This window comes from Lipophrys pholis (genome assembly GCF_963383615.2).
Source record: "Lipophrys pholis genome assembly, chromosome: 7".
Lineage (NCBI taxonomy): Eukaryota > Metazoa > Chordata > Actinopteri > Blenniiformes > Blenniidae > Lipophrys > Lipophrys pholis.
This window is the reverse complement of record NC_137638.1, coordinates 10,803,529-10,831,167: the sequence shown is the minus strand read 5'-3', so window position 1 is coordinate 10,831,167 and position 27,639 is coordinate 10,803,529. Positions and strand designations below refer to the sequence as shown.

General features: G+C 43.6%; 1 protein-coding gene across 1 annotated transcript; it reads right to left on the bottom strand.

Annotated features, from left to right (window-relative positions):
* Positions 1-2,550: 2,550 nt before the first annotated feature.
* On the bottom strand, positions 2,551-27,049 carry cspg4ba (chondroitin sulfate proteoglycan 4ba; the record flags this gene model as incomplete). Its single annotated transcript, XM_080466539.1, has 10 exons — positions 2,551-4,604; positions 5,447-5,630; positions 6,113-6,285; positions 8,473-8,604; positions 9,478-9,676; positions 14,381-14,557; positions 14,908-15,381; positions 16,060-19,632; positions 21,404-21,567; positions 26,947-27,049. The coding sequence occupies 10 exons, from the start codon at positions 27,047-27,049 to the stop codon at positions 2,551-2,553; spliced, it is 7,233 nt and encodes a 2,410-aa protein (XP_080322665.1).
* Between the last annotated feature and the right edge of the window lie 590 nt (positions 27,050-27,639).

The following is a 27,639-nucleotide window of genomic DNA, read 5'->3' as shown; positions in this document are numbered from 1 at the left end:
ATCTCACAGCAGGAAAACAGTAGTTACCAGCCGGATCCCGGTGAAGCTCAGGTCTGGCGACTCTGTGGTTCAACATCATTGTGTTAAGTTTGCAGCTCACATGTGATGCTGTTCCTCACCACTGCTTCTGAGCTCATCGACTGTCAACAAGAAGAGAGTGTGCACTCTTGTGCGTTCCTCAATGACATTACCCGTTTATCTTGCGAGTATACACTCGGATTCACAGACATTTGCTTCAGCGGTCTTATATTTTCGAACGAGGAAACTTGGTAGTTTGCAATGACTATTGTGTTATTAATATGAGTGAAACATGCGACAAGAGTTTAAATTACAGTGATTGAGGGAAGCTGCCAAAAAGCCATCTGAATGCAAGTTCATTTTTGAACAAAACAAAACAGAATAAATGGGTATATTTTCAAGTGCTTTATTAAAAATACAGTATAAATAAATATGACACTCCTATTACATAGTAGATTACGTCATTCAGATGAGACTGGAATACAGTGGATAGATATTTCTCTTCAGTACAAAATTAATTTATGAATAATAACAGTAGTTTGCTTCTGTTTTTTGTTTTTTTCATCTTGCAGATTTTCCAAGAATCTGAGTCGTACCGTTCATCTACAGTAGATACATCAATACAGTGTCGAACCATCGTGGTGAAACTCAACAATTATTTGAGGACACGAATTCAAAATAGGATAATCGGTGATAAATCATTAATATAAATGCCCGCACTTGTTTCAGTCAGCAGATTGTTCAGGAACAACTCATCAGTAGTTCAGATCGAGGGTAAAGATAAAATGAAACTGGACCTGTGCAGACAGGAAATGACTGATTTCTAAATGACAGGAAAATAAAGTCTCGACTCAACCTACATTTGGTTGTAGCCTTGAATCATTTGCTGCTTTCAGAACATCTATGTGGATATTTCATTTGCAATACAGGTTTTTGATGCACTGATTACAGTCTCTCCTTTTGAATTTGCCTCTTGGTGCATAACCTCAAGAAGTTACTGAAAGCGGTGCTTTTATTATGGAATTCAAGCAGATGTTCTCCTATGGACCCTAGAGATTAAATCATGTGAATAACGGGTCAGATGTGGATGCTTATAGATTTATTGCACAGTTGTTGCTGTATTTTCTTTTAATACCCGTTCCAGTGTATTATGTTATAAATGAATGATTAAAATCAGTGTTTTGAGAAAAGGATTCACGCTCACTTTGTAAGCCCCTGGTAGGAATAACAGGAAAAATACAATTAAATATGACTGAAACTTCAGGCGTGTGGGAAATAGTTTTGTATTTTAAAAAGCTTTCAACTAAATATGAGGCGAGTAGATTTAGTTTTAATCAGTGCTGTAGTTTTCTTGTATATATTTGTTTAATATAGAAAAATACTGCATATAAGTAACATAAAAAACAAACAACAGTGCTATTTCATAAATTGACATAACTTGACCGAGTCAGTAAAAAGCGGTGGTTCTAACATTGACACACAACTTGTTTATGACAACATATAGTCATGCTGAGAAAACTGTCAATTTCATCGCGTTCAGTCCGGCATTATTAAGTCTCACTTTGTGGCAATAAACATGCAACCTCCAATCAAGGTAACATGACTGTTAACAAAATACCTGAGTTTACAAAAAGAAATGCTCTACTGTCGTATTATACCACATGGAAATTATATAAAAATGTGCACAATCAATCGAAATGCTCAGGTAATACATCTTAGCGCCAGTGCCAGTCACAGTAATTCACAGTTTCAAGGTGGTACAGGCGTCGTCTCCCAGTCTGGAAGGAATTTCAACATGCAGGACCAGGTAACAGTGGTGATTAAACATGGACGAGGCACAAACAGAGTTTATATTTTACAGTGATGATGGCCACTCTGTAAATGTTGTGGTGAAGAGCCGCTCCTGGTTCTACTTGTGACTGATGCGTGACAAAGAGCTCCAGTTTGTTCATCTCTTTCAGTCATACTTACAATGTCATGAGAACGTTTGTCCACTAGGGGCAGAACGTCGCTTGAACAAGTGAATAGCCTGAAGATGAAATCCCAGCAGACGCGGAACCACAGAAGCGAAGGCGACATGACCCTGACACAGGCGTCATCGTAATGAGCTCTCACACATGTACTCCGCTTCATCAGCATGCCGTCAACCATTCATGGCTCATCTGCAAACATGGAAGTTGAATTATCTTTGACATGTGCTGCCACCAGCCAGCAGGGGGATACCAACACTTTCTGGGGACTTGTCACTGACGTCCATCTCAGAGTACGGTCCATATTACATCTCTATATGACGACACGTCCAGTCAATGAGAAGCTTTGTGTGCAGCAGCTTTGTTTTTGCGTTCCTCTGCCAGTTATTCACGGCTGTAAATGCTGTCTGTTGAAATGTGCATGAGAGTGATGAGGCTGAACAATAGAATTGTGCACAACAGTTACACACCGAATGAGGCCAAGTGGCTCATCATCAGCAGTACCTGGGAGTGAATCTTTACACGTGACAATAACAATAACTCCCTTGGCGTTTGTGGAAGTTCACACCCAGTACTGATTCTTCCGCAGAGTGGGAGTGGCAGTTCTGATGATTTGTGAAGAAGCTGCGGGTGAATTATTACTCCAAGAACTGACGAGCATATTAGAGTCGATGGTGTCGTATGGCGAGCTGTGATTTGTTGTGAGCAGCCGATCGAAGGCGGGACTACCTGGGCAGGTGGGGTTGAGAGGAGTGACGGTGACCGTGGGAACCGTAGCGCTCCTCTGGGTCTCGCCCTGGTACGATGGACCGTCTGGGTGAGCGGCCGGGGGCGGCTCCTGTGGCGTCGCGGTGCTCTGCTTCCTTCGCCTGTGGTGTCGCAGATAGACGACCAGCACTACAAAGATGATCACGAGCAGCAGGAGGGCCAGCAGTGGTAAGATAACCAGCAGCGGGTTGGACGTTTTCTGAGGGTAGGACTCCACACGAACTGGAGTGTTTCTGAAGGGGAACTCCTCTGTGTGAGACGGTTTGCCGAGCGTCGTGCTGAGAACGCTGGTTCTGTTGGAGTTCCCCCAGCGGTCGCGCCCCTTGTATCTTTGCTGGTTTTTGCTGGGCTGCTGGGTGGAGCGGAGGACTGTAGACAGGACTGGCGAGGCAGTTCCATTTTTCGTGGTCTTGACTGGAGTCAGAGGAGCGGATGATGTGGTTGGAGCAGGGCTCGCTGTGGTTGGAAAAAGTAGTGGGTCATATGGTACGACTGTGAAGTGGAACTCCCCTCTCGCAGGCTGGGTGTCATCAGCTTTCAATACAAACACAAGAGAATCATTCAGCTCCTGAACTCCCGTCATGTTGGCGCTCAGCTCCAGAGCTACTTTCTCCCGCACGACCTCCTGAAAGGTGAACGAATTGACAGGAACACCTTTTGTTGACATTTTCCCTTTTGTCTGCACCACTTTTCCATAGTTAGGTTGTGATATTATTTCAAAAACAGGGTCACTACCACTGACTTGAGCCAGTTCAGAGGCATTAAGAAACCCCGCGTTGAGTTTTACTTTAACGCCGTTGGGAATCCTCAGGTGTCTACCCACCTGGACCAGAGGTCTGACGGTTATATTGAGGACTTGGCCTGTCAGGTTAGCCTCAGAAGTGAAAGCGGTGAACTCAAAGCTGTCCTCTGCAGAAGACAGAGAGATCATATGGTAGGACAACCTTCCAGCCTCGATGTCGCCCTGCTTGAAATGTGTAACCTCTTCGTCGTCCTTCAGAACTTTCCCAAAGTTTGGAGGCCTTGTAATCTGGTAGTGAAGGGTCAGATTCTTCCCGTTGGTTTCAGCAGACAGGTTTTCCTGCGTCAGCGATACGGCAGTGGTCCCTTGTCGTAGCGACACTTCAGTGAGGCCGACCAGATAAATGGAGATTTTTGTAACTTCCAGGTTAAAAAGTTTGTATATTGGTTTATGATGGCCATCGGTGACACTGAAGTAAAACACCCCCGAGGCAGGGCTTCCATCGTGGATGAAGAAAATACTTCTGTTGTCAATTTGAGCTTGTGTGAAGGAGGTTATTGATTCATTCAAGCTTCCTTCAAGAGCTAAATAACCATTGCTTGGCTTGCTAATCACAGAAAATGTAATGTCCTCAGGAACATTATCCAAGTCCTCCACTTTGAGGTTCTCCGGCCCGAAGGCCACAGTATCGCCCCGTACCACCTTCAAACTGGGAGCTTTGGTTTTTAGCACAGGCGGCTGATCATTCACAGGTGTGACTGTAATGTTAAAACACTCCGCAACGTCACTGTCGTCTTCAGGGCGCTGTGCCGTTTTGCCCTTCGAATTTACCCACGCGCTGAACGCGAAAGAATCGTGAGTCGTCTCGGAGTCGTCGTGTTTGTAGGTGATACCGTATTTGTTGACAATGAACTGGGAGAAGTTGGGTTTCTCCCTGGTGAGGTTTCTCTCGCCCACCACGATGACGCCATGTCGAGGCAGAGACGTCACCTGGAACCAGACTTCGTGGGAGCTCCGCTCGGGCGCCGGCAGCTTGGTCATCAGGTTGGAGGCGTCGAGCTTGGACTTGTCGATGGCGACGCTCTTCCCTTCGGTCACCTCGGCGCCTGTTACCAAGGCAACATCGGTTTGATATTTTTATAAACATCAAAACGCAACATTTGGAAGTGATCAAAATACCATCTGATTGATTAGGACTTTACTTAATGCTGACAGAGGATCAACTACCTCACCTGTAGTTTGCATTGTGGACAAATACAGGAAGGGGTCAACGCCATGCGGGGGCACTATGCTGGAGTGGTTGATCCTGTCACCTCACATAAAGGGTTGATAAGGTAATGACATGTTTTTGTGGATTTTGCATATTAATCCATGTTTTCTTTGGGTAATCTTGCTTTTTCTCACTATTTCTTTAACAATGATAATAAATTCTGTAATAAATTGACTCATATGAAGATGTCAGTATTTCAGTGTTACTCCGGGGGTCAGCAAAAACAGGAATGTGACCTCTTGGTGTGTGTCGGATGCACTCAAGACAGAGCCTCCCTGTTTGACTGTCGGCACTCTCTATGGAAACTTTTATCTACTCGCCGTTTAAACGTCTGTTGCGTCGCCACATATGTGGGAACGTTTTTTTGAGATACTTGCAAATAACTGGTTGCCATGTTGGTTTTGGGAAAATCCAAATCTGAATCCTTTTCAGAGATGAATCACTTTGGCTTGACATCACTGCCAAATAAAAAAAATGCTAACTGGTGTTGCGTGACTGAAAGCTTTTTCTTCAACTGTTTACAACAGTGTTGACATGTTAAAAGAAATACCTTCCATACAGCATCATGTTAATGCTGCTCCAGGGAGTGTGCTGTTGTTAATATCCAACTGAAAACGCCAGTGTGTTTAAGTACAGCCTCAGTCAGCCGTTTGCATATCAGCACAGGTTTGTTCGTACCTGTGTTTGCAAGCAGGACTGTTCTGTGTTCGGGCCCGGTGTTTTCATAGGAGATGTCTATTCTAAAGGTCTGGCTGTCCACAGAAGCAGGCGGAGATGCGATGGAGAAGGTCAGGGAGTCCATGGCCTCCCAGCCCACTGACTCGACGGGCGTTTGAACGTACACAACCTCTTTCCTGTTCACCTGTGAAACGGGAAGAAACCAGACCCTCAGAGAAAAACCACGACCCAAAATAAAATCCACATCAACAAATTTGCACAACTCCCAGATCAGCCGCCGCTCAAGTGAACTCAGTCAACTGTAAAAAAAACCTCGATAAATCTCCCACCAGACTACATTAGACCATGTGTAATGAATCTGCTTTGCTCAGCAGTAAATGGAGCACAAACATCACAGCTTCGAGTGTCAGGTCATAATCCATCAGGAATAATTGATCACATAAAAGCATTACATGTCCCATTCAGCAAACAGGAGGACAGTCAATTTCCTGAATGGGCATGTAGAATATGATTTATTCATGTGATGGGAATCTGGCAAACTTCCACATGGGTGAACGAGCCCTAATGTTTAATCTTACTCGGGCTCACATCACTTGTCCTATTTTGGAAATCCACTTATGTGAAATGAGAGACAAGTGTTGACATAACCTCCAGCTCCTCACTCACCATATCCTGTGTGAAGGAGGAGACGTCTGCCGTCGAGTTGTCAGGCTGTCTCGTTACCAGACGTCCCAGTTTGGGCTGCCGCAGCACGTTGAATGTGATGATGCGGTTGGAGGTGTTGCTCATGTCATTGGTCACCGCTTGTAAATGCTCGTTTGTGATCGGTCTCGAGGTACCTGGAGAAACACGGATAAAGAGAATCAGTGGAAAAACTCTTGATCTTTTAAATACACGCGTAAACAAAATGTGTTCGCTCCACTTGGGTTTTCAGTTCAGCTGCGACGATACTGTTGAAATCCACGTGCGACTGCATGAGAAGTTGCGAGGTCTCCCCCTCTGGAAGTCTTTCACATCTTTTCTGACTGCGAATTATGCAAAACAAGGCCTGGAATAGGCCGACGAGAGTCTTTTGAAGTGTCAAATTAAAGCTGCTCTGCAGACATCAGAGGCTTTTCTTTACAGCACCGTCCGACTGCACCGAGGGTGTTACATAAAATCCAAACAAGAAATTAAAAGTGGATCAGCTCCTTGCAGACGTGAATCTTCCGCTTGGGGAAAATAAAAGTAAAAAAGAAACATCGACTGAGCATGATCCCTGATGTCTACGGAGAGCTGCTCCTCTTCTGGAGATGAATAACAGACTTCCGCAGCCCTGCTGCTACTGCAAATATGGTGAGGATCCCGAAAAAGACTGCTGATAAATGATGAGAGACAATGAGAGGGGAAAAGGGGTCGAGACACAGTGAAATTCATTCATCACTTGTCGTCAGAAACGCTCCCATCTTACTTGCTTCTCATGGGAAATTTCCTGTCTTTTCACAATGAAAACTCCTCTGCCACTAAATCCGACATGCTAAATGATCAAATATCTTCATTTTTCCTTCTACTTTTTCTTTGTATCTTGCTTCAGAACAGCCGGCATTTCATTTCACAACTATGGAGCATTTTTTTTCTTTTTGTAATGTGATTAAAAAGCATGCTGAACTAATTCGTTTTATGTTTCTCCACGTATATAATTCGGCTTGTGTATTAAAGATGAGAGTAAATTTCCCCAAGCTAAAAGAGTCTTTTGCAGTATTTACAGGCAGCAGCACCACCACAATATCTGACCGTCCCTCAGCTTTTAGGTCAATGCTTCGCTAATGAGCCACATGCAGGGAGTCTCAGCTCAGCTTTTCAGCATGCACACAGACACTGGAAGAATTCTTCAGGCAAAAAGGGGGAAAACATTAATTCCCTCCACAGTGTGAAAGTGCTCCATGTCCCCCTGTCACCTCCATCAAAACTCTTCATGGTCAGTCGGGGCTCCCAACCCGCCCTTTCTCTCCAGCCCCGCCTGGCACAAAGCGCGAACGGGGCTGCCTCAGACAGACAGTGGCACGGCTTTTCAAGCACCCACTCACCCTGCGGCTGGGAGGCTCAGCAGAGCGTGCCAGCTGGCTGTTCGCTGCACTCACAATGTCTACTCCCCTAAATTCACACAGCGGACGAGTGAAAAGCTCAGAAACCCTTGAAATGTGTTTTGGAGACACAGACACAGACAACACCCAGTCAGCCAATTGAAAGAAGTGAATATCAAACTATTAAGACTCTGTAGAAGCTGATTCACTGGATAATTCTACATGTGGCACATTAAAGGTTATTACAAACAGAGAAAACAGCTGTGTAGGACTTAAAACCAGACAAAAGAAAAAACACATGTTACACTTCAAAAATTCTGATGATGTCATGATGAACTTCAGTGAAACACTGTCTTTATCTGACATGACAACATTAAAATTAATTATGAATCAATTTTATCAATAGAGTCTGTGTACGCCGAGCACGATTCCAACACAGTCAGGAAGATGTGTCTCATTATTACCAAGAATAATGACGTCTTAAAATGATCTAGAGTCAATCCCACCTTTACTAATTAGAGGACCAAGTATGGATCAGTGATGGGAGGGGGAATCTGATACACCTGTATATTGTAATAAAAAATATATGAATTTTTGATTGATTGCTGAACTTATTTCCATAGTTTAAAGTTTTGGGATCTGGCTAATGATTGCATGCTTAGCCAGTGTGTTAATAATTAAAGAGTCGTCTTCCCTTCCTGTGTTTAACTTATCCCTGGCGTAATAAGATGAAAAGTGTCTGCAACACACTTAGTAGACAAAAAGGAAAAACAAACATTACAGTAAAGACAAATCCTGACACACACCCATTCTCACCAACATACGAAAGAATGAAGACTTTGAAAATAAAAGAAAAACAAATGGCATCAGAAAGACAAAGCCATTTGTTACACATGACTGATATTTATAATAATACTAATCTATTTTTTATTGACATTTCTCTTCTCAGGTGATGAGATTTACCTGGGAAAACCTTCAGGGGGTGGTTTCTTTCCAAATTGAGAACTAAAGCTTTAGCGGTGATGCTGAAGATCTGCCTGGGAGTGAAGTTAACGCCGTCATTGACTTGGAAGTTGAATCCTCCGGACATGGCTCCTAGAAAAAGCACAAAAAAAGGAGTAATAGTAGTGAACATGAAATACATAGCTGAGGATACAATCCTTCTCCTACACTGACTAAAGGTCTGTGATTTCTACTTTATTCTCAGCTGACAACAAAAAATAAAAAACAAATCAGGGACCTTTTGTTTCTGCAAAATAGACACAAAAAGTACCTGATCAGCATTTCTTACAAGAGTAAAACTGGACTGCAACTGTGAACTCATTTTCCTAGGAGGGAGAGCTTAATAAATGAGTGCATGTGGTTGTAAATTATTAAAAACAAAAACACCCATTCTTCTACATGTGGGGTGGAGCTCCTCTCACTCTGTTTTTACACCCTTTTCTGGTGGAAAGTAAAAGAAGTAGATAGGAATCAGAACATTAGATCATTAAGCAGGAACTTGGTCTGAGTCACACGTCAACACAATGTATTTCCCCATCAGTTCCTAGACTTTCAGCTCGCACGACTACCTTCAGCTCAAACCTTCACCTCAGCTTCATTTAACAGCTCAGAGTTGCATGATGTTGCTGCACATGAATATGTCACACAAGCAACCTGCACAGGAAGAACACAGTGCACCGGGAGTAACTGTCAACAGTGTCCCCTAGTGGAAGCAGAAGGAACAACAAGACTAAATACACTCAGGGATTACTGAAATAAATAGGATAAATTTACACAACCATATAGAAGGTTATATCTAAAACTGCTCAAAATCAATCAATTTTACTGTATAAAAGTGCAGAACAAAGTCCTTTGACTAATTTGATCATCGGAACAATAATACTCAAGGATAATTACTTAAATACATATTATACATATTTAGGACGTTATGATTGTTGTCACTAAAAACTGATTGATTTTTTTTACCTTTGTGGACAAACAGCAGTTGCCCCTGCTCGATGTGAACCTGGGTGAAATTGAGTACTGGCTTCATGGGGGCGCTCTTCAGTGCCAGGTGTCCGTTGCTGGGCGGCGTCACCATGAAGTCAAGCTCCTCTGGCGGCGTGTCCAGGTCCTGCGCTCTCAGATCCTCCCCCCTGATTTCTGTCACAGAGGACACCCAAACCTGGACACATGACAGTCAAGGACACAACAGCTGCCATCAGAGATCTGCATGAAAACAGAGACCTGCAGGGACTCTGGACATTTCGTTTGACACGGCTCAGGATGGGGAAGTTAACCATATTTGACAGCTCAATCCCGGTTTGACATTTACTCTGATAGATGGAAGGAAACGCCACCATATTTGGTTACAGACTCGCCAAGTCAAAAGCTTGTTTCCATTTGCGGATGCGAGTCTTTAGGATAAATTCACACGATCCAGCTGGTGAGAAAAATACTAAATGCAAAGTTTGTGGTTCTCAACAAGGTTCCGTCGACTTTATCAGAATGCAGCAGCTAAGGTGCACCTTCTCCACACAAAGCTGGAGCACAGAGGGAAAGACTGGAGCTTCATAAAAGCTGATGTGTCCTTGTCGTTCAGGCCCTCAGACAACGGACGCAGGTTGCTGTTGGTGTTCGTCCAGCTCCAAGGCTTTAACATATTTTCACTCTTTTTCTTTTCCCTTATTTCCCACAGTAGAAAACATTATCCACTGAAGCATGACTGCAATAAAAAAGAAAAAAGAAAAAAGAAAAAGAAAGAAATCTCCACATCACGCACCTACATGGTAAGACAATAACAACCTAAGGAAAACTGTCACTTGAGCATTACTCGAATCAAGGACATCTCAGGACTAAATATAGCCGCACAGGACTGAACACACAGCGGCGCAGTGTCGGTGAGGCGCAGCGAATCCCCTTCTTTCGTGTGGATTTGAACACTTTGAGCCGACACACAGCAACAGAGGAACCCATTGACACAAAGACAACAAAAGGACTGAAGTGTGGAGACGTTTGACAATAAAGGATGAGCTTCTGTACTCGACGCCAGAGGAATCATTACAGAATGACGTATTGCCTTCTGAACAGGTTGCTGACCACAGACATTAATGCAAGACTGAAAGACAAGTTACATGAATGCACAGTGGTGATGACGGCTCTTATTTCACCTGTAAAGGTGAAGGGACGATGGAACTGAGTTATTCGTGTCATATTTACCTCTCGATGTTGAAGCCCTCTTTAAAGACAACTTCATATAATTCTATTTATTAATGATTAAATATCTACAATTTAGTCCATTACTGGTTTCCTATGTATCTGGAACATATTTTAAGCATTTAGTAATAATTTTAAAGCTTGTGTTTGGCTCAATCATACATTTCAAATATATTGACCTGTAGGCAGAATCATTTCCTCTGGTGTGATTGTTTTGTTGTTACCATGTCAAAGGTTAATGACACAGGGAGCTGCAGTCTGCCAACAGGACCCCCTTGGCTGTAGAACAGGGGTGTCCAACACATTTTAAATCAGACGTCACATACAGTCCAATCTAATCCTGAGTGGGCTGGACCGGCAAAATAATGCCACAACAATCGTTAAATTTAAACTTCTCTTTGTTGTGGCTCAGCATATATGTGATGAAAAGGTCTATATTTTCACAAAGACACAACAGTTATGACTGAAAATTGCAACAATCTCAACATGAAACTATTTTCAATCAAACCTTCTGCTGCAAAATGTCCAAAAAACACGAACCAAAGTCTGAAAATCTAGGTTTTCTTTGAATTTCTTTTCCATTTGGTTGGTGGTTTAGCAGCCATATTGGAGCTTCTTATGGGCCGGTTTTGGCAGAGATAAATGGAGATATAACTTGCAGGATCTCCAACTTCTTTGAATTTACTCCTTAAAACATACTTTTTTAAGGCATCCAGTCTTTATTATACCCACTGTAATGTTTCAGTTGTTTTATTAAATAGTTTGGGAGATTTTTGCTCACTTTAATATTTCTTTCTGGTTTATAAATAATATTGAAAATGTAATTTATCTCATGAAAATAATCCAGTTTTTGTATGGTTTTATTTTTTTTATTACCCCAAATTACAGATCCAGGTGGAGTGGTTCACAGGTGTGGAAAGGTTTCTGCAGACTGCTTTCACATATCTTGGTCTTGCCCGGATTTAAAAGACTTCAGGGAGAAGGTGGAATAATTAATATCAGAAGGCTTGAGTATAGTGCTGGATTTTTCTTTTGTGCCATTGTACCTTGAACAACCTCCTGAAGGCCTACATAAAAGAGAGTCCTATCTGTTCAGAATAATTATGGCTGCAAGTAAAAAAAGCAATAACCAAATGCTGCAGCGGGATTCACTACATCATAAACTCGATTCACAGGATGGAGACTCTGACTTTTACGCTGCGACTGTTAAAGGAATACTGGAGAAAAAAAGATCCTTAAGAAACTGTGTATATTAGACTTCGAGCCATCCACTGTAACCTGTGCATAGTGATACTAGTACTATTTTAGAATTGTAATTACCCTGGCCCTCAACTGTTCAGTCTTCATATATAATGTTTGAAAAAAAAAACAAAAAACGTTAAAACAAAAAAAGGGCTTCGGAAAAGAGTACCTCCTATACCCCTCAGACATACCCTTCCTGTGTAATCCATTGTGGCAGCTTCATGGTTAGAATAAATGTGATTATAGGATTTGGAGTCAAAGCTCATGAAATTTAATCAAGCGTTTTCTCACGTACACATAGGTGCTAATCTCCTCCCAGAAGCCCTGTAAGCATGTTTTAGTGTAGTTCTATACGGCGGGGTGTGAGCACAGTTCTGCTTCTGTCTTCACGCAGAAAATGAGCTCGCTTCACGTTTTCTCTGGGACCCAGGGAGTCGACTAATGTGAGAAACATCCCAGCAGAATACAACAGTTTGATCAGATGAGTTTTGACTTAATAGCACAAAACATTGGAAGACGTGCAGATGGATCGGTGACTACACTGAGGTGTTGGAAGGCTCTGCAACCTTTGCAATTAGTGCACATAAACACCACAGGAGGAGATGCAACAGGGCTCCAAAACACTTCACGTCTGCACACAAGCAGCAACGTCTCCCCACAGGTGGGCAGTGACTACACCCCCGGTAATCTGTCATCTGCCAGGAAGTCCCAGCAGGACCGACGAAACAACATCACGGTGACTCACCGCATTCAAAGGACAGACACACATGAGATCAATTTGCACATCCAACCCGCTGTGGTCGGGATCGATTCCTCAAGCGCTGCCGGGGGCCTTCAGCACCTCAGGACGCAGTTTTACTGAGAGGACAAGTTTAAACAGAACAAACTTCACTACAAGTGTATGTTTGATCCACTTTGGTGGGATTAACGTTAGTGCAAGTGCCAGACACTTTGAAGTGTGTTGAGGGACATTCAATAGAACTGATAGCTACTTTATGAAAACATATGCTGGCCTTTTAGATTTACTCTGCCCTCTTCTTTTTAAACTGTAATTAATGGTTTCTGAATGCCTTAAGTGTCAAAAACGACATAAACCAGTCATTTTAGCAACATTCCATAGCCTGACCATCAGGGACACTTTACTCTATTTTGTATGACTTAAAATCCCTTGAAACTTTTCTAAATCTTGACAAATCAGAAAAGAAAATCATCTTCAAATGTTTTCCTCTCTTTTGTATGTGTCCTTGTGTTTTAAAAGTGACATTGGACAGTTTGTGTTTGGCCATGATGAGGTGTCGTGTAAAGACAGAAAACAAGACATGAGTCTGAACACTCACTCCTGCCAAACCTTTTAATGTAAATGCTGAATATTTTTACTGTAACTTGGCTGTCAGACTAAACTGGCAGTAGCAGAGGGCCCCCTGGTGGCCAGCATGAAATCAGTTCCTTAGAAGAATCTTTACTTTCCACTAAGAATCAAGGAAAGCATGATAAAGTGACTGATATTGAAATGAATCAGACATGGTTAATAAAATTAATTTCTTAAAAATAAATCAAGTTTAAAGTCTTTTTTTTAAGTTTCTGACTTAACGTGGCTTCTTTGTGAGGGCTTCAAATCTGAGACGCTCTTCTCAGAGTCGACAGGATCCCAGAGGAATTTGAGGAATTTGGGGCAAAGACAAAAGACACCTACAATACACCTCAACCCATCTTTATCCCGGGACCTGACAGAGCTGCATTACTGAGCAGTACGAGCCAGCGCTACACGGCACATGAACACAAGACTTGCCGCGTTGCTTCATAAACATATATAATTAGGATGTGTGTAGGTAATGACTGCTTTCAGACAGCGGCGAGTAACCAGTGGTTTCTCTGAACAAGAAGATGTGTGCAGAGATAAGTGAAGCAGAGGAAACCGAGCTCAGGCAGTGTGGCCACAGTATTTTCTATTTCGGGGTCGTGGCATTGTGCCAATCAGCACTCAGATGATCTGGAATGGATTAAATCCAATTTCAGCTAATATGCCACTCAAAATATCATCTGTGCAATGCCTGGGAGTTATTTTCCATTTCGGTTTTGTATTCAAAAGACGCCTTCATAATAAGTCAACACAGATCACACTTAACGCCACTGAAGCAGCATAATGTATTTTGAAACATGAGGAATTTGACGATTTAACACCTTAGCACCAAAACGCACTTTCCTACAAGACCCAGGGACCTCTGAATGTGTGTCAGCGTCTGTTCCTTGCTGCCGGCCCCCTTGGACCTTCCCCCACATAGCAAACATACTTTCCCCTCTTTCAGTGAGCCAGTGATCCATGGCAACTTGCGACAGTGCCCACACGAAAATCCTCTGACAGTAAGCTGTGGTGCCAGACACACGCGCATAAAAAAAAAAAGTGCCGGGAGTTTAAATATAGAGGACTCACCCTGAGGACCCTGTTGGCTGTAATAACAGGAGGCTCGTCGTTGACAGCTGTAACCTGGATGTACACCGTCTGGGCCGCGCTGTGCTTCCTCAGGCCGGTGTCATTGGCCACCACGGTGAAGTTGTCAGTTAAGGTTTCGCTGCTGTCATGGACGTAGTATATGAATTCGTGCTCCACCTGGTTAAAGATCACAGGAACAGCAATCACAAGACTGTTGGAGATTCAAAAGCGCGACATACAGTCACAAGTTTTAGCACTTGCTCTGTGTTACATGGTTTTAATGACAAAACAGAAACTGACGTATGTTTGAGAGACAGAAAAAACAACACGGCATTAGAGATGGAGTCAGGTGGGAGGGAAGTAAGGGCAACACTTTTTTTTATCTTTAATGTAGAATTATAATAAAGGGAAAGATGGCTAATGTATAAATGCACAAGGAGGTTTAATGGTTCAGATTAACGCTCAGTGATGAATGGTTCTTTACATATTCAACTGCAGCTAATAGATTGTCCGTCAGGATGTCTCACCTGTCTCCTGGTGAATGTGGTGATGGGAACACCAGGATGGCGAGAGTGCTCGATGTGGCCGTGCTGCGGGGGATCGGTCAGATCATAGAAAAAGTGGATTCCAGTAAAGTGCCGGTTGGTGACGCTCAGCACGTCCTCCGTCAGCGCCTTGGAGCCGCCTTCGCTCAGCGTGAAGTTGGAGACATGAAGCGGGATGAGGCGCGGGATGACGTCCACCGACATCCTAATGCTGCTGACGTCAGTGACCCCGTTGGTGGCGTCGAGGACGAAGGTGTCGTTGACTTTGTTGGGCTCCACCTGCACGTACTGGATGTTGCCAGCGTTAATGTCGTCTTGGGTGAAGGTCTTGACAGGAGACTGCTTGGTTCCGATGTAACGCTCGTCCGCGTTGACAAAACGCCGGAGAAAGCCGTGAGACGGGGCGACCTGAACTGTGAACACGATCTCAGATGGCAGGTTGTCCTCGTGTGTGACCTGCAAAGATCAGAAACCATTCTGTGGTAACATCGCAAATGTTGCATTTGTCACTAAGATTTACTTCTTTTTATTTTTTGAAGTGGCCTGGCACAACTGTGAAATGTAAAAAGAAAGGTTGGCCTAGTTTGTATATTTTCAACAGTATTTTCAAATAAAAGTTGTTTTTCCACACTATCTTTAAAGACACTTTGAAATAAAAGAAACACCCCCAGTTTTATTCGTTTTTGGGCTTGCCGTTTATCAATTGCTTAATCTGTGCTATAGAACCAACGAAAAAGAAATACTGGAGTATATTTCCACTTCAAATTATTTTTTTTTCTTTGTAGAAAACGAGTCTAAAGTCTGATGAGTTGTTTTGCAGTAGAGGGTGTTTCCTAATTCTGCCTGCAATAAGAACATATCTTCAGTGTCTCCACTATATATAATAATAATATATCAGCAACAACTCCGGCTGCATGTAACCCACAACCAGAGCAATCGGATACTACAAGTGTCAAAACATGAAGCCATTCACCAGGAACAGGAAACAGAAAATTTACAATGAGTTGTCACAACAGAAAAAAAACCAACCCTAAATAACAAGACCTGGAACTGCTTCATATCATTGTTGAACTAATAATCAAATACATGTTCTTTGTTATTTATAAATTCTAAATCTCTCACTGACAGTCTTACCTCCAACACAGTTTCATCGATCTTCGCTGGTTTTCCTTCTTCCACCAGTAACGTGCCGCGATGCTGCACGATGGGCGGCCGCTGATGACTCTCCAGGTAAACCTTCACGTTGATCCTGTCTGTGAACTGAACGCCTTTAACTTTCACCGTGAGGTTGAAGGAGTCTGCCAGGTGTTTGCTGTCGTCGTGTCGATAGGAGATGAATCCATCCTTCAGGTCGGACAGTGTGAACGACTTGACCTTGGCTGCATCACTGTAAAGATCTCCATGTCTGGGCGGCTCCTCCAACTTGAACACAACCTCCTGGTCATCTCGGATATCCAAATTTGACACAACACTAAAATTGCTGCGGGAAAGTGTCACTGATTGTCCTTTCTGAACCAACAGGCCGGTATTATTTCCAACTTTTAGGAAAGGGTCATGTGCACTGATGTCTAAGAGGCTTGATACGAAATGCTTTCCATCCGAGACAAAGAGCACAAACCTGCCGGTGCTCACGCCTTTGTGTGTGAACAACACTCGCTTTTCTTCCAGATCCTTTTGTCGAAAGGAGAACAACCGATGTGTGGTGTCATTAACCAGCACCAAGTCTCCCATTGGGATTCCTCGTCGAGTGTAAACCAACTGGCTGTCATCAAAATCTGAATCTGCATCGTGATAACGCAAATCTTCCAATGTTACCAACTTTTGTCCGTCCCTCACAACATGAAAGATTTGATCAATCACGCGCACCGGCTTCTGATCATTTAGGAGCTGAATAGAAATGTTGAAGGCTCCTCCTTTGGACCCAATTTCATCTTCTGCAATGAAAGATTTGAAGTTTTGGCTGGTGGAGGCAATGAAAGAGAACTCGTCCTCGGTTGTTTCACTATCATCGTGAATGTACATGATTCGCTGATCTAATATGTCCTGATTACTGAAGGTCAAAATGTTGTCGTAACTCGCATTGGAATTCGACTGACTAATACGGGCCAGCTTTCCATGTTTGGGGCTGCTGATGACTGTGTAGAACATATCTTTTGTACTCAAAGTCTCTGCAAACAGATCCTCTTTGCTAATAATCTTACTTTCCCCCTCCTGAAGTGCAAGTCCTTCATTTTTGATAAACACACTGTTGACATCGGCTTTAATGGAAAACTGGAAATCATAATACTGTGACTGGGCATGCTTGGAAAACAGCTGAAACTTGAACCTGTCAGTTGAATTTTCATAAGGTCTGTCAACCAGCTCATAGTGCACTCTGAGACTGGACACATCTTTTTGACGGAAGGTTGAGTTCTTCTTCAAGACCGCGGTGTCGAGCAGGAGTTTTCCTTTCTTTGGCGTGGTCAGGACGCGGAAATAAAGCTCATCCTCTGAAACGATCGCACCCTCCGCTGTAGCAAACAGATGCTCCGAGCTAAGAGTCACTCGTCTAACTTTATCCAACTCTATCATATCGTTCTTGATGAGGCGGTAACTCACCCACCTCACTGTGATGGGGAAGAGGATTTCTGTCGTTTCCCTCGCAGCCACGTTCACTTTACATTTAAAATAATCAGAGGCGTTGGAGGTCTGGATATCCTGAAAAGTGCTCATGTATCTCAAGCGCTCTTTTTCTAAAAGCCTTTGTGAAAACGAGTCAGTAGGCCTCCACTCACCACTCGAGTGAAGCCTCTGGAGTTCCCCATACTGCGGGGGCTCAATTATATCGTACCGGATGTCCACAACTTGTTTTACAGCGTTGGTTTGCACAGCCAACTGCTTTGACCCAATTATAGCCGTGTCTCCTTGAGTGATCTGCAGCCCCGTGTTGTTGGCAATCTTATACTCCAGTGCTGTGGCCATCACCCTTAAAACCACTGTGTTGCTGACCTTTTCCCCGTCACTAACCCGAAGCACTATCCTCGAGTTTCGCACCCCCGTGTGAACGTAGGACACCCTCAGTTCCTCCAAGTCTGCATATGTAAATGAAGTCACGGCCTTGCCAGGGTTGCTTTCCACTTCCAAATATCCCGCGTCGACATTCAGGTTGCCCAGCACTGAGAAGAGGAGATCATTGTTGCTGCTGTCGATGTCTGTGGCCTTCAGAACATCAGTGGTGAGGTGTTTCTTTGATTTCTCCAGCAGAACAAAGAGATTTCCTTCGGGGAGGCTCAACTCCGGTGCATCGTTGGTGGGCGTCACAGAAATATTGTACCGGTACAGTTTGATGCCCTTCAGATAGTCGGGAACTTGCTTTCTGCTACTGGTGGAAACCGAAAACATGAAGAAGTCATCTGGTTCCTCAGAGCCTCCGTGGATGTACATGACTCGACCGTGCCAGAGGTCCAGCATGCTGAAAGTGTTTTCCTCCTGGTCCTGGTCCACATCAAGTCTTATCTGACCTCTGACCGGCTGCTCCTGAATTCGAAAGATAATTTGAGATTGTCGAATGCCAAGCTTCTTAAAGTCCAATAGAACCTTGATGTGTTTGGCGTCTAGAGACGCGCGACTACCTTCTGGCACAATGAGGTTTTTAAGCTGGACAAAATCTGAGCCGTACCTTCTGTCCAAGCCCCTTGCGAGAGTGGACATATACAGCGACGGGTTTGGCGTCACCAAATGGAAAAGGGATGCTGGAGAACTTGTTGGACTCACAGTGGTAGAATGTTCTGGAGTTTTTTCTGGCTCACAACCAACCGAGATGTCTTTGGTGACGACGGCATTAGAGAGACCCATTTTAACTCGGTTGACTTCAATGTTCTTCAAACATCCTTTGAAGGAGCCTCCTCTGACTCGCTTTCCAGACACAGAGACAAGACCCATTTTCCTGACTTCTGATCTGGTGCCGTCATCGATGCCTCCTATGAAAAGGTAACCTTTAGTTTGAAACCCCTTAGACCGAGAGCTAATGCTGCTTTTCACCATCTCTCCATCTACTGCCAGTTCCAGGCTTTTGGGGCTGAAACGCAACTTGAGAGAATGCCATTTCCTGTCATTGATGAATGTGAGCGAGCGAAGCTCAGTTTTGGTTCCCCCTTTTCCAACAATCGCCACCGCTAAACCTTCCTGGATTTCTACTGCCACAAAGTCTCCCTCTCTGGCCGTGCTGTACAGTATGATTCCCTCTTTGGCTGAAGTGTGGACAACACATTCGAACGCAGCGTCCTGCTGGACACTCCAGGCTGGAAGGGAAACGTAAGCTCTGGAGCTGAAGAAGCTGATGGGATCCTCCTCGGTAGCGAAAAACTGAGGACTGCAGCCTAAAGACACTTCATGGACATTCTTGAATCCGGTATATGGCCTCAGTGAAGACAGCAGGTCATGCTCGTTGAAGGTCACCTCCTCCATGCAGCCTCGAAAGCCAACGGGGTCTCTGGGAAGGTAAAGTCTGTCCAAGCTGCCAGAGCCTCCGACGTAGAGACCGTCTACAATGTTGAGGTTGTGCTGGGAACCGGGCAGCTTTACACTCGTGTGTGAATTTTTGTCGACAGTCAAAGCGACGTTGAGTTGCGCGTGGTGGAGCTCCACATAGTGCCAGGCCAGATCGTTGAGCTGAGTGGCTCGGTCCGATTCTAAAACCTGCTCCCCGGATCCGAGGTCCAGTTTTAGCTGAGAGGAGACAAAAGAAAAGAGAACTCTGTTACTAAATACACTGCACCGCACTTAATCACCAATCAAAATATGCTCACTTGCAATGCATGCGACATCCTGGATAACAAACACACTATTTTGGGTTTTCCTCTTCAGTGATGTGTAGCCTGTTTTGAGAACAGAGAGCTTTGTCTGTGACTGAGGTGAAGGCAGGAAGCGCACCACTATCCCCTTGCCTTCAGCCATGCCCTCAGAGCATCATGTCACCATCTCAAACCATCGCTGCATTTGGCTGGCGTGCCCGTCAAAGCGCGCTGCTGAGTCGCTGCTATCCATGCATGGGTTTCCAGGGAGTGACGCTCATGTCTGACTCACATGGGATGACACCCCGACCCCGGGGATGGTTTATAAGGGTGCAAATTTTTTTTTTCCCTCCTTGTGACCAGCACTAGTTCAAAGAATAGGGATGCACACTTCTCATTGCTCATTGAAGTACAACAATGCAACACAGTTGTCAGTGTGATTCATTCCTTTGAGCAGAAGTCCAACACAAATAGAAGCTGAGTCACACGGATGTGTAAACATTAAAGCTCAAAAGCTACAAATGTGCATCTCAGGACTTCCTTTGTTTGCAATGAATTGTCTGTATTTCAAGAGTGCATCTGTCCGTTTGGTGCTCTGATTTAACCCGGCAGAGCTGCTTACATGACGCTTCAGAGGCAGTATTAGAGAACAAAATGTATTTACTGATGAAGTGACCAGGCTACTTTTTGCCAAACATGTCCAAAATAAACCACGCCCACACACATGAATAACAGTCGTTGTAATTAAACACCCTAATTCTTGTACATGCATGAAGGTTTTATAGCCTTCTTTGAAATACACAGACGTGTGAGCGTGTTTTCACAAAGTCATTATTCGGGCTTTAGTCAGCGTCCTGCGACCGACAGTCGGGTGGAGCGATGAGGACGATGGATGGATGGATGGATAAATGTAATGCATAATAATATCATTACCCAGATGGTAATGGTGCATGATAATGGAAAGAAGTGATGGAGCATTTTTTTTTTCTTTAAAAAATATTGTGCTTTCTGTTTTCTGAAATAATTGACTTTCCTACAATGCTTGTCCAGCGTGAATTACACGCCGAATGACGACAGATGAAAACTCAACACACACTTTGTCAGCCTGCAGGTTTGAACTACATCCCTTCTTGCTGTGAGGCACCATTGATAGCTACTGCTTCACCGATCTCCTGGCGTTTCAAGCGCTAGTTCCAAATGTATGAGAAAAATAATTTCAGCAAATCTCAATAAGGTGGCAGAAAATATCCTGTTCATTTTCTCAATACATCATTTAGACACGAAAAAACAACAACCGTCTAGTTTCCACCACCACAAGAAGCAAGTGCTGTTAAATTAGCAGCACATAGGCTTGTCTGCTTGTGTTACTGCGCTGAAATACTGACACTGTCAATGGAGATGAAGCCTCAGCTCACAGAGCTCAGCGTTCATGTGGCTGCTGTGTGTAGGCATGCGCATGCAGTGGAGCAAAAACATCTGCATACACAAAGACACACACACACACACACACACACACACACACACACACACACACACACACACACACACACACACACACACACACACACACACACACACACACACACACACACACACACACACACACACACACACACACACACACACACACACACAAGGCGTGCGTGTGTGCGCTCATATATGCTTGAACACATATGGTCATGTGCTGGGGACATGGATGTACCCACCTGCAGGCGACCAGCGTGGAGCTCCAGTAGGATGTAGCTGCTCCGGCCGGCGGCGAGAAACAGCAGGCCAGTGGTGCTGGAGGTCCGGAAGCGAGCGCGGAGGACGTTATGGTCGGACGACTCCGCCGCCTTGAGCTGCACAAAGCCATCGCCATAGAAAGAAGCTGGAAGAGACAAACATTTAAAACGGGGGGAGTTTTAAAGGAGAACTGGAGGGGGAGTGTATACGTTCCAGTGTTGGCGATCGCTTTCTGTCACAGACACAAATATTCAAACTGGGCTGAGTAAATGAAAGGCAACAGAGCCAGTCAAGCATTGTGGTCTTAATATAGTCAATATGTGACATTTAGACATAAAAGTCACGCTAATTATCATCGTGGCTGGTCTTTAGGAGAAAAGCCGAGTTTGTCTACAGAGAGAACACACACACACACGTGCACAAACACAAACACACACCATACCTCCACTGATTTGTAACAGCGCTTCTAAGGTCGTTGTAATGGTGGGCCCGTCAGGTTTCTACTTTATGCTCTCAACAATAATGACCTACAAGCACTCAAGCAGGACAAGAGTGTAATTCTACAGGTAAAGCTTGAAAGCCGGAATAATTACAACCACTGTCAGGATCAAACAAAACCCAAGCCAAAGCAGAACACACAGAACTGCAGGTTCACACCCCAGACAGTTCTAGAAAACTGATCATTGACGACCCAAAGGCCAAAGGTGTAAGAACAGTTGACTTTTATGCCCTTACAGTAACATACAGACTGAGGCGGTGGATGTGGAGCTGGCTCGGAGGGAGTCCGACACGCTGGGGCCTGCCCCTGCCCCGACAGGAACTTTCAACCTAAACATGAAAGGCTCCGATGTCCCCACATTGTCTGCGGCCCCGTGTTCCGGCAGCAGCGCGGCGGATGGACCCAGCTGTTTCTTCTACCTCACCTCCCTGCCATTCCGCATCACCCTGTAATCTGGGCTAACACGCTCTGAAGCGTTCTCATCTGAGCCGCCGTGCCCGGGCACCACCAGCCCCGGTTTTAATGAGCTCCACAGTCCCACGCATATTCAAAGGTTAACAAACATCTTCGCCTCGGCGGAGAAACGTGCCGCTCCGTGTCGGCTCTGTTGGGCGGTGCGTGACCCGGGGCGCAGTGAGTCAGCGGGAAAGCTGGATAAAGTAAAAGACACTTCTAGCTCTGTTGTTACTTTTTAAGAGATTAATACACTAATGTGCAGTTTGAGTAAATAGAGTCTGTCGGTGCACACTCTGCAGTCGACGTTCACACAGCTGATCCAGTAAAGTGTTTATATTGATCGATACTGCCTGAAGGGAGAAGCAGTCAACAGGAGCTGATTGTAGAGAGAAAATACAAAACCACTTATCTTATATCTTTTATATAATAATACCTTTATATAATTCCAAATATTTCATTGTCATCCTCATTGTGGCTTTCTGAATTCACAAACAAATAAGGGATCAAAATTATTTTCCTGTTTAAACAAACTAAATAAGACGGAATCTGTGGGACTGAAATGACACATCTGCTTCTCTGAACTGGAGACTGACTCTAAACTGACTGCACACTGCCAGCTATTGAATAAAACACAGCTTAATCCTTCACACAAAAGTCTAAATACTTCCTCATTGTTAATGAACACAGGTAAAAGGTTTGTTTATATGAGAGTAGTTTACCGTTTACACGGCTACCGAGCAGTTGAAAACATGACATGAAACTTCTGCCAAACAAAAAATGACAATAGGAGTGCTTATTACAATTTTCAACTGGAAAACAGCCCATTTCATCAGATTATTCTATAGTCGTCATCTCTACACTTTCATTTTTAGGCTCGAAATTCCTGGGAAATAGGAACCAGTCAGATGTTAAAGCATGATGTTAACTACATTAGACAACGTGATTGTGATTAAAATGTATGACTGAACAACAGATTAAATGAAAATTCCTCTGCATTTCGATTTGCATTTAACATATTATTTTTTTTTTCTCTTTTCACACCGGACTGCACATTTCTAACCATTTTCACTTACATTAACATTAATTGTGTGAGTAACGAAGGGGAACAAATTGGTCTTTCAGCTCTTTATTAATCTATCAAAGCTATGAAATTAAATTATAGATTGTGTGAGTGTGGGATGTCATGTAACAGACTAATCCAGTCTATAATGAAAAGAGACACAGGAGAATAATGACGAGTTCATGAAAAGAATGCGAGTTTTCTACTTGGTGCTAAGCAAGAATAGTGCAAAGTGTCTCTCCCGAAGACATCGTTGCTTAAAATTTCAAAAGCTGCTCACATAAATCCAAACAGACGATTATCGTCATACATAACTAAAAATGTATGTTCTGTATCTTACAAACTATAAGTCGCACCTCTTCTTGAAGTTGTTTGACTGGTCATGCACTTTCCACTAATAAGAAGCGACTTTGACGATGCGTACCACTTCTGACCACTAGATGGCACTGTATCACACACACACATAATAATAATAATAATAATAATAACAACGCAATACTACTAATGTAATGCAGATAAAACTCCACAATTTAAACAGACAATGTTTGTAAAAAAAAATCAAAGTTAAACAGCAGAATTCTAAATAAAAATTATAAACAATTTTCAGCCGCAAAGTTCAGATTGTGTGAGAGCAGAGAAACTGTTATTGTGATAAAGAAAACTAAACGGAAGCTAAAAATAATCGGCCAGAGCTGCAGGAACAAATTCACAGATGGCTCTCAAACTCTTAAAAAAAAAAAAAAAGCACCCTTTTCATGTATTCTTCTGAGATAAATTATGGAATAATAAATGGGTCTAATGTATTTTTTTCCCCTCTTCTTTATCCATTCGTTTAATAGATAATGTCTGTATAGATTTTTCTCATCGTATTAAAATACCTGCAAGAAAACAAAAAAAAAGTTCATATAATTATTTGATTGCACATCGAGCATCATGCCAACCTTGAATAAAAGACGGATGGAACTATTTCATTGACTGGATTTACACTCCTCTAGTTCTGCTCTCTGAGCTCAGTTCAAACTAAATAGTCTCTCATTAATTCCAGAAACTGTGATGGCTTCATTTAGTTTGTACTGGTTCTCAACCTTGAGGTCTAAACCCTCTCGGAGGGGCTCGAGGCTTTGCCTGCTCTGAAGTTGTCAAAATTTGATTTATACTTTTTTTTTTTTTTTTTTTAGGAACTAGAGCAGGCCGTGCAAACTTCCCAAGTGCTTGTAGTTTGAACCCTCTTGGACCAATTTGGAGGAAAGGAATTGAAACCGCCGATGACACACAGCTCACTCAAATGCTTCTCAACAAAACCGAAATATCTCTGCACCGTATTCCGTCCCATGACTTTGGCACACAGGTTTATTCATTTAACTTTAAAATAACACTAAACTAAACCGGGGACGTTCAAAGGCCCAACTTGATGAAAAACATGTTCACTCATCATATTCTGTAAAACAAATATACTTCTAACCTCAAGACAAAATTTGTTGTTTTAAAAAAAACAAAACCCATGCAGCTGCTCCGTCATTAGATGGTTCCAGGCGGTGTTTTCTCTCCACACGCTTTGTTTCCCAATATTTCCCCATCAGAGAGGCTTGGTGTGTTCGGCCCTAAAACGTGGCTGAATAATCACATACGGGCAGAAATGAGCTTTAAAAGAAAAAAAAAAACGTCCCCAATATGTTTGTATACATGCATCTTTCTCGTATTTTCAGCTACAGACATTATATGATGTGATTGGTTTTGCTTTGATCCAATAAAAAGGTCATTTCCAGTCATTTTTTGTTGTGTTAATTGAAGTTATCAGACACGAACTGGACTGTGTGGTTTCACTGATACAACCCCATCCAGGTGTAGTGACTGTTAAGATTGTTAAATGCAGCTTGAAATAAACAGAATTGATTGGCCCACAGTCACACAGTGTCCAGTGTTATTTCACCTGACTGAATCTGACTCAGTATTTTATTCTTTTTTGTTTTGTTTTTTTTCCTCCTTTTGTATGTCATGTTTGTTCATCTGACCGGCTCCTTGAGCGGAAACAGGGACGAAGCATTTTCCAAAAAAGCTGGCCAGGAGGAGCGCCGTGACATTTCCCCCTTAAATTGACAAGGACGGACGTGCACGCTCGATCGTATCGCGGGGGTTCGCTCAAATCGTACGACTGTGATGTCACGTCGGGTTAAAACAAAGAGGGTCTTCCCTTGCAGATGCGCCTGGACGGAGACAGATTCTTGGAAAGATGAAGGACGACCGCCAAATGAGGCGTGCTTCCAGCTGACTGACATACGAGAGCGATGACAGGCGGAAATATTTCTGAGGCAGGTAAATGAGAGAGCGCAGTGAGAAAACAATACACAGCAGGAGGTGTTTGAAGGTTGTTCTGTAATCTCCATGTCTGCGGGGCTCCTCTCTGTGCAGTTATTGTGTGATTTCACAACAACAAAGGCAGTGACCTTTCAGTGAACACCGGTAAACACATAATTTGAGGCCGCTTGTCACTGCTTGTGTGCTCATTTTATATACCAAATATCAGAAATGCGACTTGACTGAAGTGAACTCTTTTCTCTTTTCCCCCACTATTGTGGACAGTGGTGCCACTTTGTTGCTGACGCTTTGTCAAAACCTGGTATGTGGATGTTTCAGCTCGTTTCGTAATACAAAGGGCAAAAAAAAAGGGGGGGGGGGGGGTGAACTCAGCCAGAAACGCATCGGAGGAAAGCAAATGTCTATATTGTAGTGATTTCCACTGAAGGACAGTGTGGCGGGCGTGAGTCACTGTGAAGCAATTCCTGATTATCCCCAGAGGCACGGCCTTGGACGCAGGCGGAATTCGGATGACACATGTCCACGATCAAATCAACCAGAGAGGCCAAGGAATGCCCACATGGATGTAAATAATGTACATCTGCACACGGACAATAAGTTCTCCCTCTCAGCAACAAATGTCCATTTCTTTGAATTCATTTGAATGTGCGATTGTCACAGTCAGATAGTTCTTCCAGTGCAGTGGACATCACAGCCCCATTTGTGCTGCTGCTGCTGCTGCTGCTGCTGCATCTGATAAGGTGGGAGTCCCTCTCTGTGTATCCATGCGTGCACACATGATCAAAACTACTGCACATCTGGGTTGTTGTTGTTTTGTTTTTTTTTCTTCACGTTAGAAGAAAATAAAAAAAAAACTCTCAAGTGTTGTGATATAATAAAAGAAGCCACAGCGTGTCTGTGCTGTTAAAACTCTGGAGTTATAGTGACACTGCAGCCCAACACGTCATATTTAGCCCAAAGTGGCTCCAGAACAAGCAGAGGAAACATTTAATCATCTCCTGTTGTTATAAGGCCACACTGAGCCGTGGAGCGGAGAGAGCAGCAAAGCAAAACCAAACAAAACAAAACGCACTCATTCGCAGGGGTGAGGGTGAAGTTACCGAGCGAGGAAAACATTAACCCAGATGGACAATTCCTGTTCCAAAAACAGCACCGAGTTCTCATTCATGAAACAGAAGTTCTGCTCGTTTTACCTCCGGACGCGAGCTGGAGCAGGAGCGACCACCAGAGCAGACCGCGGAGCCACAAGTGGAGGTGGTCGAGGTGGTGGGTGTTTCTTCTCCCGGCGGGGTCCATGTTGGTGGAGGCGGTGCGCGTGAAGTTACATGTTCACGGTCCGCTCCGCTTCTTCACGCGCCCGTCAGAACAAAACATACCGAGAGAGAGACAGAGAGAGAGAGAGAGAGAGAGAGAGAGAGAGAGAGGGTGGGGGGACAGTACCGGGCAGCAACAGCCGCAGACCCCCGGACTAACTGAGAGACAGTGGAGCTCCACCGACCGACCACCCCCTCTTCTCCAAACTCCGCCTCGTGCGTGCGCGCGCGCGCGTGCGTACAGTCTACTGTTTAACAGAGGCTGGAGGTACAGAGAAGAGAAGGGCTGAGAACAAAAGCCTCTGAAAATATTGAAAACGTTTTCTCAATCTTTGTAACATGTTAATGAGAATAAAATCAGTCAGAAAACCTCAGGATTCAGTTGTTGTTGTTTTTTCAGAGAAAAAGTCTTAAATCAGAGAAACAAATTCATAAACCTGATAAAGTTCATGACTCTGAGAAAAAATTAATAAATCTGAAGAAAAAAAAGTCATAATTCTGAGAAAAAAAACATTATCCTGACATTGAAGTCAGAATTTTGAGATTAAAGTCAGAATTCAAATTCAGGGGAGT